Raw genomic sequence first — 15,928 nt, 5'->3', positions numbered from 1 at the left:
TAAAACCTGAAGCCAAACTTCGGCCGACTATAAAGTAAGAGAGATTCGTTCTTTCACAGTACTATGTGAATGTGAGTTGCTAACAAAGGTTAACTTTCTAACTTTCAATGTCGTTACAATGTTGAAGAATTCAAAACCAATAAACACCTATTTACAAAACTCCTTATTTTTGTTAACTTTTAATAAATGTTGTCAAAAACAAAAGAAATGTTTCTAGAAAAAAGGAATAACCTCTCAATAAACTATTTTTAGTTTAAGCAAGTTATTCAAATTATTATGTTTCTGAACCTACAAAACATAGTTTTCAAGAACTGATGGCGTTCTTCTTTTCTTAGCAAAGTGAGTAAACTCAAGGAATTCGAGATATAAAGTTTATAAAACAATGGCTTTGAAAATTTAAATTAAGGTTTGGATAAATTAACTTAAGATTTAGTTCAAGAGAGCTTAAGAAACGCCGAATTCTTTTAAAAGTATCTGACAGCTTTAAAAACTCAAATACATGATAGCTGAAGATTTGGTAATAGCGAACTTCGTCGCAAAAATAATGGTTGTATTCAATCAAAAGTTATCGACTAAGGCTCTAAATACATGTCAAATGCTTAGATTATCATGAACCACATTTCATGACGAGGAAGACAGTGGTATTTTTTTATAGTTCTATTTAAATTATCTGCAAAATTGTGGTTTTAGTTTTAAGACTATTTTTGTTTACTTAAAATTATCACACAAAAACTATATTTACGAATAGAAAAACCTTACTCACCATAATTAAGTTTGAAGTAGAAAAAAAATCTTATAAATTACTTTATTAGTGTATACATAATATTAATAAGCAAACTAAAAATACACGTTAGCAAAAAAGAGATAAATGTAGGTTATTCTTTGGCACCATTATTATACAATATTTGAGATGGAATGCAATTTTGTTTTGTTTTTGTATACAGATCACAATAGTAAATATTTGAAAAATAAAATAATGATTTTCAAATTGAAGAGAAGAGATTTTATTTTTAGTTTTTTATTAAAATTCGAAAATAGATTCTAGCCGATATGTTTTCTGTTCTGTAATGTTTTGTTTCTTCTTTTTTTTTATGGAATTATGACCTACATTATTATGTTAGTATGTGTTTTTTTTTCATTTTATTTTAAAATAAATTCATATAAATTGACAATTAGTTCTGATTTGCTTTTATTTTTTGGTGTAACTGGTAAAAACATTAAGTTAGTTCTTTTCTTTTTTTTATTTGGTATTTCAAAAATGTATATCAAACTTGTTTGTTTATCAAGAAGAAAATCTCTAGACAAAATTTTGGAAGCCCTTTACTAAGGTCAAATTAAATATTAAAACAAAAATATACGTACTATAAAATTATTAGATTCTAATATTGATTTGAAAAGGCTTCCTTTTTATTTATCAACACTTTTTTACAACCTCATTTTATTTTTTTTTTATTTTAATTGTTATTCCGAACTGTTTGCATATTTTAATTTTTATTTTTTTAATACGAAATGGAAATGGAAAAATTATGTTTACTTAGTAAATCAATATATTGTAATTACTTGTGTAATGCGAATCCAAATAAACATTTAAGAATGCAACATTCAACTATAAGAAAATTGATCTCAATTCGAATGTCTTTAGTTCAAAAAATCATGATTTTCGACGACAAAAAAGGGTTTTAAAGTAATGTTACTAATTTTAGAGACGTTTTGACGTTTATTTAAAACTCAACAGTCGGCTCAAATGAGCGTTTGAAAAAGACCTGGGTTTCTTTTTTGGGTCAGACATATCAGGAGGCTTGGTTTATGGTTCTTTTTTCCATCAATAAGCTCTGAATAAAATGAATAAAAGACATCACGTTTGTTTTGTGTGTGGAGACAGATGGCAAATTCTAAAGCTATTGAAAGTACTCGAGTGTGTTTCTTAAATAAATCCATGACCTTGGATCAAACTCTGCTCAGAGCGTACTCGACTTGCTCATGCTCTGCTCTGAGCTTAAACAGAAAATGCATGTTTCAGATCATTGAATCTGATTGATCAGTATTTGGTTTGGATATTATGCATGTCGATTGTCCAATAAACCGTATGGGAGTTCAGGAGTCAATTTTTTTTTTACCTGCCACATACAAAATGACTTAAAGCAAAAAGTAAGTCTATCATTATTTCAAGACATCAACAATACGTCCCATGTATCATATTAGATAACACAAAATTTGTTTTGTCTCTTGCCACCTACTTCGCTTCGCTTTGCTGTCTCCATACAAATATATTTAGAAATGCTCAAACGTAAGATTCCACGTAGAATCGGTTAGATTCTAATATTGATTTGAAATATTTGAATATAGTTGGTCACTGCTGTGGTCATTTGTGATTTATGGACGTATGCTAACTACTTGATGTATCAAATAAGATACATGGGACGTTAAAGTGATAATCAGTTTGTATTATGTGATTATGTGAACCACTTTTAGATGAGGGGCGAATGGTTATCGCTTATAATTATTGTTCCAGTGTATTATTGGCAATTTATCTGAAAAATCGAAACACAGTCTTATTAGGAACAATACGCAATAATGGAATTGATTTCCCTTACACGTCACTATTAATAACTTTAAAATATCCGAAATAATTGGTCAATAAAAGGAGGGATGCATTTTTGTCTTAAAATGGCGTAATAATCGAGATGTATTTAAGTATCTTGCCATGGTAATAAATCGACAGCAATAAGAATGTAGAGTGGAATTATATTATAGACAATAACGATTCTGAAAAACTAATTGATATGAAAGATCAATAGGCTTAATTTCATTCATGTTCTCAAAAACATCATGTGGTATAAACAAATTGCAGGTAGCCTCTTATTTCGTGATGCATTCATAAATGAAAGATGGATATAAAACAAACTATCAGATGAAGCCCCACTCTCAAGGTTACAAGTACAAGAAATGCTCTTGCTGAGGTCGAGTCAAGCTGCAGTCCAAAATACATCAAATATGATACACGGGCGAAGGCGGCATGAGAAAAAATTAAATTTGTGTATCAAATGTGATAATAGGGACAGATAGGGTGTTAATTATAGAATATTGTTTTTTTTTCATAGGCTGCGATTTGTGAGAACCCATGGTCCAGTGACAACTGTTAACCACTTTTGTGTATGTTTTAACTCTTTCAGCCTGGGTGGTTAGTGTCACTAACCACCTCTTTCGGAATTTTTATTTTGAGTTTTACAGATTCTAGCGACAATTTTTTAAAGTGTGATGAATTTTCGAACCATGCTTGACCAGATTCGACAGATTTGCGGTAAATTGAATGCATTACTGTTATTTTGCGTTCGGTTCAATTCGATAAGAAAATTGTTAATTGGAAAAGTAAGATCTTTTTTTTTTATTTTTTTTTACTCAATGTTTTCTCATAAATATATTTTATACGTGTTTAAATAGAAAAAATGTTACTTTTGTGTTTTCACTGTGTACTGATGGAAAAAATATGGTGGTTACTAAACTATCCACCATGAATGTTGTGTGTTTGTGGTCACAGTCCAAATGAAATTTATACATGTAAATATAATTGCTGTTTTTTGATTTTTTACAGTATGTCGCGCTGCCGCCGGCTACAAGGAAGAGAAACTTTCGAATATTTGTTGGAAGATATTCCTTCAGGAAACGATAGTTTTTGTAGTGACCAGGATGACGGAGAAGAAAGAGACGATCAGCCAAGTCCACTTTTGTTAGGGGATTTGATAGGAGAAGTTCCCAATTATGACTTTGATTCCGATGATGACCTCCCTTTATCAAACTTAGTTCAGCGAAATTCTAATGTTACAGAGTCCAACACCGTGAATGTAAATAGACCAACGACACTAGCTCCAAAGTGGAAGAAAAATTATGGAATGGACACACCTGGTGCGTTTTCGGAAAGTGTGGGAATATCTGATGAAATTCTGGGCATGGAGAATGTTGCCCCTCTTTCACTATTTTGGGCTATTTTGGACAGAACATTTACAAAACATTTTATGTTTTCAAACTAACCTCTACGCAACTCAATCTGGAAAACCTTATACACCCACTACAACTAAAGAGCTTGACGTTTTCATTGCGTTGAACTTGGTGATGGGTATAAAAAAATGAAAAGCTACAAGGATTACTGGTGTTCAGCAACTGATTTTCATGACAGCTATGTCTCGAAGTTTATGAGCTTAAATAGATTCAGTTGGATTCTGAATTATTTGCACGTAAATGACAGTAGCGTAATGCCTGACAGAAACTGCCCAAATTTTGGCAAACTAAACTAGACCTCTACTGGACATTTTACGAACTAATTTTCGAAATAATTACAAGCCATCAGAAGTTATGAGCTTAAATAGATTCAGTTGGCTTCTGAATTATTTGCACGTGAATGACAGTAGCGTAATGCCTGACAGAAACTGCCCAAATTTTGACAAACTGTATAAAATTAGACCTCTACTGGACATTTTACGAACTAATTTTTTGAAATAATAACAAGCCATCAGAAAGAATTGCTATTGATGAGAGTATGATAAAGTTCAAGGGAAGGAACTTTTTGAAGCAATACATACAAGGTATGGATGATGTGTGCAGAGTCAGGTAACTGCCTTGATTTCGATAATTGCGGTAAAGTTGTAACGAAATTTGGTGAAAATTTGAAAGAAAAAAATCATAAAGTATATTTTGACAATTATTTCAACAGTTACCCTTTACAAGTTAGATTTAAAGAAGACAAAATTTTCGCCTGTGGAACGGTGAATTCAAATAGAAAGTTCTTGCTGAAGCTAAAGGATGACAGGCATTTACGCAGAGGCGATCACGATTACCGCATAAGTGAGACAAAAGTTAGTTTGTTGAAATGGAAGGACAAGAGATCAGTATTTATGTTGTCAAACTATCATGATCCTAAGAACGTTGGTAAAGTTAACCGTAGAGAGCGCGATGGTACCTATTACGAAGTTTCCTGTCCAGAAGCCGTTAAAGACTACAACACGAACATGAATTTTGTCGATAAATTTGACCAGCTCAAAGGAAGTTATGCTGTTGATAGAATATCACACAAGTGGTGGCACAGGATTATTTTTTTCATTTCTTTGATTGTTGTGTGGTCAATGCCTTTTTAATTTATAAGGAACTGCAGGCCTCTTCTCGCACGGACCTAAACCCATTAACTCTGAAAGACTTCATACGAAGCGTATACCAGGGTCTTCTGGCGCCGGAATATGTCAGACAGAAGCAAAGGCCTGGTTTAGAACACAGAAAACGAAGTTCTAGGTCCTCATCTCTTGGACCTGCATTTATCAAACGTCACAAGCCTACAGTCGCAGAGGAAATTCGTCTAGAATGCAGTCAACATCAACCAGAAAGAAGTACTTATATAAGATATGGCAGTGCAATACGTGCAAAGTTCCCCTTTGCATTCGCAAAGGAAAAACCTGTTTTGCAGATTTTCATACCAAGTAGTTATAAGTTTATAATTTAATTTCGTGAAAGAAATATTAATTAATAATAAAAAGTATTAACAATCCATCATAGTTTTCTCTTCGTCAATAGTCATTGTGGTTAGGGTTGCTAACCACCTCATTTCTCGAAAACTTTAGTAATCCGGTTTTTTTTAAAATATTTTCTGCTATATTTTAGTCGATTTTTATTATAAAAGTAAAACAGAAATGACAAAATATTCTTAGTATACAATCGTGACTGAAAGAGTTAAAGGCTTTAAGTGAATCGAAAGTATAATGCTAAAATTACCCAATCAAATTAATAAAAATTGAGGTTCACAATTTAAGATTGAAACAAGGCATTAAGGTAAAAGTTACAAGGGCTTTCATAAATAATTATTAATATAAATTGCTTTTAAAAAAATGGTCGAATAATGTTTTTTAAATATATTGACTCCACGAAAATAATTCGATCAATACAAAATATATCGTCCTGATATCGGGATCGTGTTTGTTTGTATGTAAATACGTTATGTTTCTCAAATAAAAGCATAAAAAAGTAAAATAATTATATTTTTGTCAATTAAAATATTATTGTATATAAATACTTTATTTCCATTCCATTTCGTCTATAACTAACCTACTAATGTATTCAAAATGATTTGGTTTTATTTTATTTTTAACTGCAACGACCTAAAATTGTTTCTTTTTCTATTTCTTTTTTAATTCTATTTTCATTTTGTTCATTCTAAGAAATTTCTATCAAAAAATTTGAGCTTTAAACACTCTCAGACTAGATGTTAATACAATACGATAAGTTAAAATGTGTATGCGTGTGTTTTGTTTTTTGTTTTTTGTATTTCTTTTGTAATTGTTTGTATTTTTAAATTTGTTTCTTTTGCTTTCTTTTTTCTTTACTTTAACATTAGATTTGTATGTGTAGAATAGAATAGAATATAAAATAAATAAAAACATTAATAATTTTTAGAAATAAGTGCTTTGTTTGGTTCTTCGGGTGGTTTAAAATAATAAATAAATAAAAATGTAATACTAATTGGTAGAGTTTAATATATAATTTAGTTATAGGGAAGAAAGGATCTATCAAGTCCTAATGTACTGCGCAAAACCATATTATTGGTTTTCTTTGTTTAATTGAGTTTGTATTTAAACATAGTCACCTGGGTTGGGTAAGCTTACAAGCGCGCATTATTAGTTGGGGTAGCTGATAGAGCCATTTTTGACAGCGTAGCTAAGGAACGTTTTGGGTTCATACCATCAGGTTCATAAAATAGCTTTCTGAAACTGTAAATTTTATTGAAGTTGGGTCATTTTGTCATTTCTTTTTATTATTTTTATTGTGTAAAGCCAAAACGACAGCTTATAGCTTTCAAAAACTTAATACTTAATTTGTATATAAAATAAATGTATGTTTAAAAAGTGGTGATAGAAATGTTTGAACTTACAATTTTCTTATTCCAGATTCAGATGATTTTTTCCAGGGTGCATCATCAGGTTCATAAGGAAGTGGACCTTGTACTGGAGCATCATATCCCAGAGGTCTAAATTAAAGATTTCAAAAACAAAACAAAAATATACTTGAAAAAAAAAACGAACTGAAATAAATGTCTCCAAATTGTTCTTACGCTTCACATTGATCCGGTTTTTTGTCATCTTCGTCTTCATCTTCAGGTTCTATTAAACTATCATCTGGTTTTAAACTTTTCAATTCTTCATTGAGATTATCAATTGCTGTGAGTAATTCATCACGTTCGTTCATTATTTCTTTTAGTTCTAATGTTGTGTAACGAGGTCGATTTGGATCATTTTCGTCTTGCGATTTGACCAAATCTTCATTTTCTTTTTCGGCAATTCCCAAACGTTTGCGTAGTTGCATAATGTCACGGTGTTGATCTTGTAATTGGGCTAAGAAATCCGCACGTTCTTCACACAGAGTTTTAACTTGAAGTTGAAGTTGTTTATGACGACGACGTGTCTCACGACCGGAGTTCTTAAGTCGGTCCATTTGGATGTTTAACTAAAAAATAATAAGAATAAAAAATGTATTGAGTTTGAACACAGATAGCTAAATAAAACTTTCTGAAAAAAAAACGTTTTTGGATATTATTAGTAATTAAGAAAATAAAGGAAGCGGATGCTTTTATTTATTTTTGTAGGATTTAGCTAAGTTTAACATTTGTGTTTTGTTTGGGCTTATTGTAAAATTAGAGAAAAATGTACAAATATTGCCTGGAAAATAGAACAGCAGAAACTGTTTGCTAAACTGCTCGTGGAAATATCGATGGTAGGTAAACAATACCGACGAGGAAAAAATTCAATGTTGGAAGACTGCAGCAGAAAGAGCCTGCCAAAGCCTTTAAACACGAATTATCCCTAGAGCTTTCTTCAAGGGATAGGTTGAAATGGCTGTCCAAGATGGAAACGGACACACTTAGGCCGGTTTAATGGCCCATTGTGATACCACATGAATTTTGAGGCTTCGTCCTAAGCTCAATGGAACCAGTTTGAGTACCTTACGAAACGTGAGAGACTGATTATGCTGATATGATTTAGATCGTTTAGATCGTTAAGGAAGAATTCTCCTAGGTAATTCTTGGGTTTTCGAGCCAGAGCAGGGCATGTGCAGAGAAGATGAAGAACCGTTTCTTCCTCTTTCTCGTCCATACAGCTTCTGCAAAAGTCATTTGAGAATACGCCTAGTCGCGTGGCGTGCTTTCCTATTAGACAGTGTCCGGTTATGACACCTATTATCGGCTTATATGCGATCTGCTTATAGATAGCATGCACCTTGAACGTTTTAAATCCAATGTTGGCCAGATGTTTTTTGTGGCTTGACACGTGGTGATGTTGGTCCACCTGGTGCCTGCCCTCCTCACAGCGTCTTGCATTAGCAACAGTTTACAAGTAGCGATTGGTATGCCAGTATGTGCCAAACGTGGTAGTATAGGCTGTACTGTACCGTTCCTGGCGAGTTCATCTGCCTTACAGTTACCTGGAATGTCTCCATAGCCCGGCACCCAGCAAAGGTGAATATTAAACTGTTGCGCCATCTCCATTAGAGATGATCGACAGTTATGGACTGTTATAGAGTTTGTAGAGACAGAGTCCAGAGATTTGATAGCGGTCTGGCTATCAGAGAAATTACGGATATCAGATGTTGATGTTCAAATGGTAGATATGTGCATTCAAGAGGACACAAGCGTTTACAGGTTTTTCTCAAAACCCACTTCTGTCTATCAACTCCTACTCTCACCTCCCCGCGGTAAACATCGGGTGCTTAGTATCTCAGCTGGAGATTGGGTTCCAACCCTAGTGGAAAGTTGTTGGGGGCAGCAAACGAGAGAGGCACCTCTTCTTATCCATGTGGCAGCGGACGAATTCTCGAGATGGAATCAACGGTGGCGTCTACAGTTCCAGTAAGGTTGAACTACTTAGTGAACACCTTGTAGGGCTTCTTCGACATATTCGAAGCCCAGGCCTCAGGCCTGTAAGGAGCGGTTTATCCGGATCCCCTTCCTTGGAGTTATACTAAGGATCTGGCCCTCCAGGTTGGGGGGTTGTGCCGTCGTGGTGACTTCCTGGCCACGTAAAAAATACTTTTAGTTGCGAAGCACCAACAAGCCTCGGATACGGACGGATTCACTGTTGACAACCCACGCAAACGAAATAAGGACAACGAACTTCGGATCTGTACGTGGAATGTTAGGTCCCTTGACAGACCACGCGCAGCCTAACAATTAGCGGAAGCCCTAAACTGCTGCAAGGCAGATATTACCGCCATCCAAGAAGTGCGATGGGATGGACCGGGCAAACGCAAACTAAAAGACTCCGATATCTACTACGAAGACTGCTACCGAGAACAAAGACAGCGTCTATTTGGGTGTGGATTTGTTGTTGCAACTAGATTCAGGCAAAAAGTCTTGAGTTTCATCAGTGTGACCGAGCGCATCACGACAATCCGCATCAAGACTAAGTTCGCCAACATAAGCCTAATATGCGCCCATGCCCCAACAGAGGAGAAAGATGAAGACACCAAAGATATGTTCTTCGAGCTCTTGGACAAGACATATGAGCAGTGCCCTGGCTATGACATTAAAATTGTCTTAGGAGATTTTAATGCCAAGCTAGGAAGAGAAGACATCTTTGGTGGCATAATCGGGAGATACAACCTACACGACACCACCTCCGATAACGGATTCAGGCTGGTCGATTTCGCAGCGGGGCGAGACCTTCTGGAAGCTAGTACGCAGTTCACACATCTCAATATCCACAAGGGGACATAGAAATCTCCTGATCAATCAACCGCCAACCATATTGACCACATCACGATCGACGCACGACACTTCTCCAGTATCCAGGATATCCGAAAATCCCGAAAAACTACCTCGTTGTAGCCAAGGCACGGCTACGGATATCCCGATCCAAGCCAAGGAAGTACTGTGAGAAGATTCGACGTTAGACGGCTACAATTGCAAGAGCCTGCCATGTCGATCGAGTCTCTAATAACCTCTTGAGGAGTCCTACCAGTGGCAACGTTGCCTTGCAGCCATCAGAGATGCTGCCTCTGAAAAGCTAGGTTTCACACGGTCACCACAGCGAAACCCCTGGTTTGACAACGAATGCCGGCAAGCGCACGCAGCGAAACAAGAGGCATACAAAACGGCGCTGCACAAAACGACTAGAGCTGCTCGCGAGCTCTACGAGTAGAAGAGGAGAGAGAAACACCGGCTTCTTAGATGGAAAAAAAGAGAGCATGAGAAGCGATTTTTCGAGGAGATAGAGGGATGTCACAACAGGAATGAGGTTCGTAAATTTTAACAAAAGGTAAAAAAAACCTCCCAAGGGTACAAGCCACGAACCGAAGCCTGTAAGGACGATCAGGGGAACATCGTAATAGAACCGCAGTCGATGCTGAGAAGCGAAGAAGATGGGTTTAGTGGTCAATGAGGGCAAGCCCAAGTATATGCTGTCATCAAAAAAGGACACTGAACAACGCCGTCTTGGACAAAATGTCACCAATGACAGCTATAACTTTGAGGTAGTTAAGGACTTCGTCTACCTAAGCACCGCTATTAACAACGACAACAACACCAGCGCTGAAATCAAACGAAGAATAACTCTTGCAAATCGCTGCTTCTTCGGACTTAGAAGGCAATTGAGAAGTAAAGTCCTCTCTCGAGCATCTAAATTCACCATCTATAAGACACTCATCATCCCATTTCTCGTTTATGGCGCTGAGGCCCGGATGAGGTCTTAGGATGCTTCGAGAGAAAAATTCTTCGTGTGATTTTTGGTCCCGTACGCATAGATGGAGAATGGAGAAGATATAACGACGAATTGTACGGGCTGTTCAGCGACACTGACATAGTTAGCAGAATTAAAGTCCAACGGCTTAGATGGCTAGGTCATGTAGAGCGAATGGACATCAACGCTCCAGCCCGGAAGGTCTTCGAATCCAATCTCGAGGAAGACCGCAGCTCAGGTGGCGCACCCAGGTAGGAGAGGACCTCAACCAACTTGGCGTGCGAAACTGGAGACAGCTAGCTAGGACCGCGCTGGCTGGAGACGCATGTTGGTTGAGGCCCAGGTCCGCCCCGGACTGTAGCGCCACCTTAAGTAAGTAAGTAATTTATTGTATTAGTTATCATTAAACTTTGAAAAGTTCATGAGTATTTTTCTTTAATTTTCCATACTCTTTTCAATACACTTTAAATTGCAGTTTAAGGTGTATAAAAAGATTGTTTCTATTATTTTCCCATTACTGTATGAATATTGGTTTTGAATGAACTGTCTGTAATCCATTTCAATTTCATGTAAAGAAACAAAATAAAGGATTTCTATAAGTCGAAAATTAGTTGCAAATATTTAATAGAACAGTTCGAACTTATGTCTGAAAATGAGTAACCAGTTTATTTGTTGTGAAATAAGAAATCTCTTCCTAGAATTTGAGCTACAGGTGCATAAAATGGATTTACAAGTTCCTAAACCTCTTATATACCTCCCTTTTTGAGAAACAAAATTCTAAGAATTTATTCACATCTCATCTTGCTTAACGACCTCTCATAATTGTCTTTTATTTTGTTAAATGTAAATTACTCATTTAAAACCTACTATGTACAATGGTAAAGAATGTTTTTATATAACATTAAACAAATGTTTTTTCCTATAATATTTGTTTTAATATAAATACAAAGATAAATCTCCATGTGGACTCAGGCGGCTGCCTAACCTACCGTAGATTCTATCAAATTCAGGCTTTTAAGGTTAGGAGCTGACCCGAGATCAACTGTGGTTGAATTTATTTTTGTAAATACAAATGTTACAGCGAGATAAATCTCTTAACAAAATATGTTTGTTTACAGCGTATGCATAACTTTAATTAGTTATTTTATTATCACTTCATCAACTAGAAAATGCTTTATTGTTATTTGCAAATGAATAGTTTAAGCTGAAGGAACGTTTCGTATAAATAAACAATGCTTGTTCTTTTGTAAATTGTTTTTCTTTTAGATAGTCCTTATCAAAAAAGTTATCTTTAAATACTTATGTACAAACATCCAAGCAAATCGAAATACAGGAGATACAGGAGACGCTAATTCACACATTCCTGCTTTTGGCGTACCTATACATCTTATCAACCTATTTTTTTTTATAATAAAAGATGCAAATATGAACATGTTTATTTGTTCATGGAATGGAATGGAACTTATCTAAGATCATTATGCTTACTTACATTTTCAATATCCAAATATTTTTCCTGCAATTCTCGATCCCTCTTTTTTAGCTCATCACGCTGCTTGTATATCTGCTCCTTGAGACGCTGCAGCACTTGTGTGTCGGATAAAGCCGTTGTTAGCTCATTATTAGTTACCGACATAAAACTCTCGGTCAAGCTTGCGCCCAATCCAGATGATTGTGCAGACGCCGACTGCAGATCTTGTGTCTGTTTAACTAAGCGCTTGTTTTCCTCCTGAAGAGTGCTAACCAATTCAACCAGCTCATTGGTCTCACCGCGCCACTGTTCCTCAATAACTTCCAATTCCTTTCGAATCAATGAAAACAAACATATAAAATAAACCATGATGAGATCACAGATAGATAAATTACATTGTTCTTTTTTTTATTATTTTTATGTAATTAAATAATTTTAATTACCTTATCAAATCTTTTACGAAATTCAGCCTTTTCATTTTTTTCACTTTCTAACTGTGATATTTTGTCAGTCAACTCTTGAATAGCGGCGTTTTCTCGCTCGTTTTTCGTAGCCAAAGCCTCCAACAGCTCGAGTGTATTAATTATTTTTGGCATCAGCCCTGTGACTGCTTCAGGACCAAATTGATCGATAATTTTCTCATATTCTTTGCCAATATCTGATGCTAAATCATAGACATCAACGACTCCAATGTCGTCAACTGCGTCCAAAACCATTTCGCCCATTTCATTGAGATGAAATCCTGGCATCAGTGTTTGTTTCCACCTAATTGAGTTAATTTTGACTAAAATTTTCTTCAAACAATTATTTGAGCTTGACCAGCGACTTTTTTTCTTTCTTTTTGTTAATTTTGTGTACAATAGTTTTTTGCGTGCTTTTTATGTGGCCTGATGCGCGAAGGTTTTCTTTTGGGGGGTTGTCACGATGGAAAACTTCTGCAATTCTGGTGGTATTTGAACGGAATAAGTTATTTGAATGTTTAAATTGAATTTGGAAGTGTTTTATTTTTATTTTTTAATAATATTTTATTCCTGAGAAGAGAGTTTAAAATTAACCTTCGACACCGCAGTAACAATTTGTTGACAGCTCACAGATGACTAATTAATTAATGGCGGTACTGCCATATTGACTGTTTGTGTTTATCAGTTTTAGTACTTAAGGGTCGGTCTACAGTGGAAATTAGTAGATTTGTGGGATGTAATGACAGTCTGACTGATTTGTAGACTCGATTCATATTTTCTATTAGTTTCAATTGGTCTAGTGGATCGAGAAAACGGATTTCAATTCAAATCATATACACACGGAGGTACATCCTTATTTATTAGCAACTCAATTCTTTTTGTATAAGGAGAATTAGAGAACATGTATTGACCAGAGTCCCGACTTAAGTGGTTTTTTAACTTTTGGCAAACATGCTGCACTGTGAGCATTTTATCTATTGATCTTAACATGAGTTAGTTTGCTCGTGAATTTCTTATGGACCCTTAAGGATGTAGTTGTTTGGGACTTTTTAACTTTGTTCTTGCTCGTTTAGGGAAAAAATCAGGATTTCAAAAAGAGATCCGTCAGATTTAAAAGTGAATGCAATAATTTAAGAAAACTGTGCTCAAAATAGTATTTACTGGTTTTGGTGCAAATTTTATGATTTTTATGAAAATTTTCCATCAAAACAGAAATTTGAATTCACCCAGTTTTGACAGAATAAAAATGTGGTTAGATTTTGACAACTCAACGTAAAGAAACAAAATACTATAAATAAATATGGAAATATTTAATTCCTTTTAAGCAAACAAAATGCATCTAACTAACAGCCTTTAAGGACAATTTTTTCTTTGAGCTAAAAAAAAGAATGACAGCAGATAAATTCAGATACGAAAAGTAAAGCTTAACTAAATTTTTTAATGATCTCTTTGCTAAAGTTCTAAGAATTTGTAAAAAAAAAAAAAGGAAGCAGCAGATTTGATACTTGAAGAACTCTGATAAGACTTTAAACCACCAAAAAAAGAAGAAGGAATAAAGCCTTTGGTTGCTTGACTACAAAAGAGATTATGAAATTGGGATAATTTTATTGAAATAAAATGTAGATTTTAGGACATGGATCATAATTAAGTATACAATTTGGAACATTTTTTGGTAAAATTATTTATTCTTAATACGCTATTTAAAGGTATAACATTTGAACTGTGAAGACTTTCATATGTGAAGTGGAAAATAGTGTGGTGAGAAATTTAACTTTTTGGATTTGACAGAAAACTCGAGGTCCCCTGGATTCCTGACATAGGAAGGGTTAAAAACTTTAAGTGGTCTTCTAGTAATAATAGCGCCGTCATATATATATAAGCATTATAGTTAAAACATCAAAATGAGACAGAGAACGACAAATACCCGACATCTGATCGAATTGCCAAAACCATTCAATTTTGTTTAAGTTGCAGTTAAGAAACTTTGCACTTTTCAGTTGCATATCGTCAATCGTCAATTGCTCTTATTTGTTTACAAAATTATTCAAGTTATTGACAGTATCCTATATAGCAGGTAACTTAAGTGTATATGTACATATGTTCGATAGTGAAAATACAAAAATGGTGTAGCAACGAACACAAATCAATAATACTATTCAACGCCATTGCATTATCAAGCTCAGCATCCTTATTGATAGGTAAGTTTCGTTCTTTGTAAAAACATTTCTCTAAAAAAATGTGAAATAAGTTATTTTATCGTTAAAAATTTGAAACATTTTAGACAAACCGAAGCGAAATGCTGTGGTGTTTGTGATTTCTTCTGATTTACACATTAACATACTGGACACTTCTATATTAAAGTAAACTCGCAGTTTAGCTGCTGCAACAGGTAAAATACACATAAATGTTTCCTTATAACTTTGTAGGTCTAAATACAATTCAATGAATTTACTTGTCGAGTGGAATAAAGTTATCAATAGCACAGATAACTGACAGTTAATAGCGTAAAATAGTTGCTATCTTTTTGAAGAGATAAGTTTTTTCATTACAATATTATAAAGCCCCGAAAAAATCGGACGAACTGGGTTTTCGCTTTCGAAGAAAAAAACCTCGAGCAATGTATTGTTCTTTTTATTGAGACAAATTTTCACCATCACAAAAATCCAATGTTTACCCACTTATTCCAGGAATAATCCAATAAACCCGACAATGGTGGACACAATGAGCGATTTTTGCTGTTTTTTACATCCTATAAATACCTCACAAACTCTTCAATAGATCTAAGCACTCTATAGATCTCCTTCTGACTGGGACTTATACAAACAAGCTCTAAAGCAATATAAAAAAGAATTAAGGAAGAGCAAGAGGTCTTCTTGGAGAAACTTTTGTGGTAAAATAGAAAATGCTTCAGAAGCCTCAAGTACAACAATACCCAGTGCTTTAAAGACAGAAGCAGACACGTGGACTATCACAGATGAAGAATCTCTTAATCTGTTATTAGACATCCACTTTCCAGGTAGCTCTAACATACTCAACGACTTAACATCAGAGTCTCTAGCTTCTACAAGCGATTTAGTTGATCTAATAACACGGAAACAAAATGCAATGGGCCATAGACAGCTTTCATCCATATAAATCTCCAGGACCAGACGAAATCATTCCGGCCGACCTACAAAAATGCTCAGACATGATCATTCCACCATTGGAAGTCATTCTGACAAGCTGTTTAAGGTTCAGATATATTCCCAAAGCCTGGAGAATTGCAAAAGTAGTCTTCATTTCTAAAGCAG

The 15,928-nt window shown here is 34.8% G+C and overlaps 1 protein-coding gene across 1 annotated transcript; it reads right to left on the bottom strand.

Annotated features, from left to right (window-relative positions):
- Positions 1-5,394: 5,394 nt before the first annotated feature.
- Positions 5,395-13,281, bottom strand: LOC129945899 (RILP-like protein homolog). The gene is made up of 5 exons (XM_056055856.1): positions 12,621-13,281; positions 12,199-12,507; positions 7,091-7,482; positions 6,911-7,006; positions 5,395-6,749 (listed from the first exon to the last, which is right to left on the bottom strand). The coding sequence occupies exons 1-5, from the start codon at positions 12,924-12,926 to the stop codon at positions 6,641-6,643; spliced, it is 1,212 nt and encodes a 403-aa protein (XP_055911831.1). The 5' UTR covers positions 12,927-13,281; the 3' UTR covers positions 5,395-6,640.
- Between the last annotated feature and the right edge of the window lie 2,647 nt (positions 13,282-15,928).

Source organism: Eupeodes corollae, chromosome 2 (genome assembly GCF_945859685.1).
Source record: "Eupeodes corollae chromosome 2, idEupCoro1.1, whole genome shotgun sequence".
Lineage (NCBI taxonomy): Eukaryota > Metazoa > Arthropoda > Insecta > Diptera > Syrphidae > Eupeodes > Eupeodes corollae.
The sequence above is the reverse complement of the archived record's forward strand: the minus strand, read 5'-3'. Positions and strand labels throughout refer to the sequence as shown.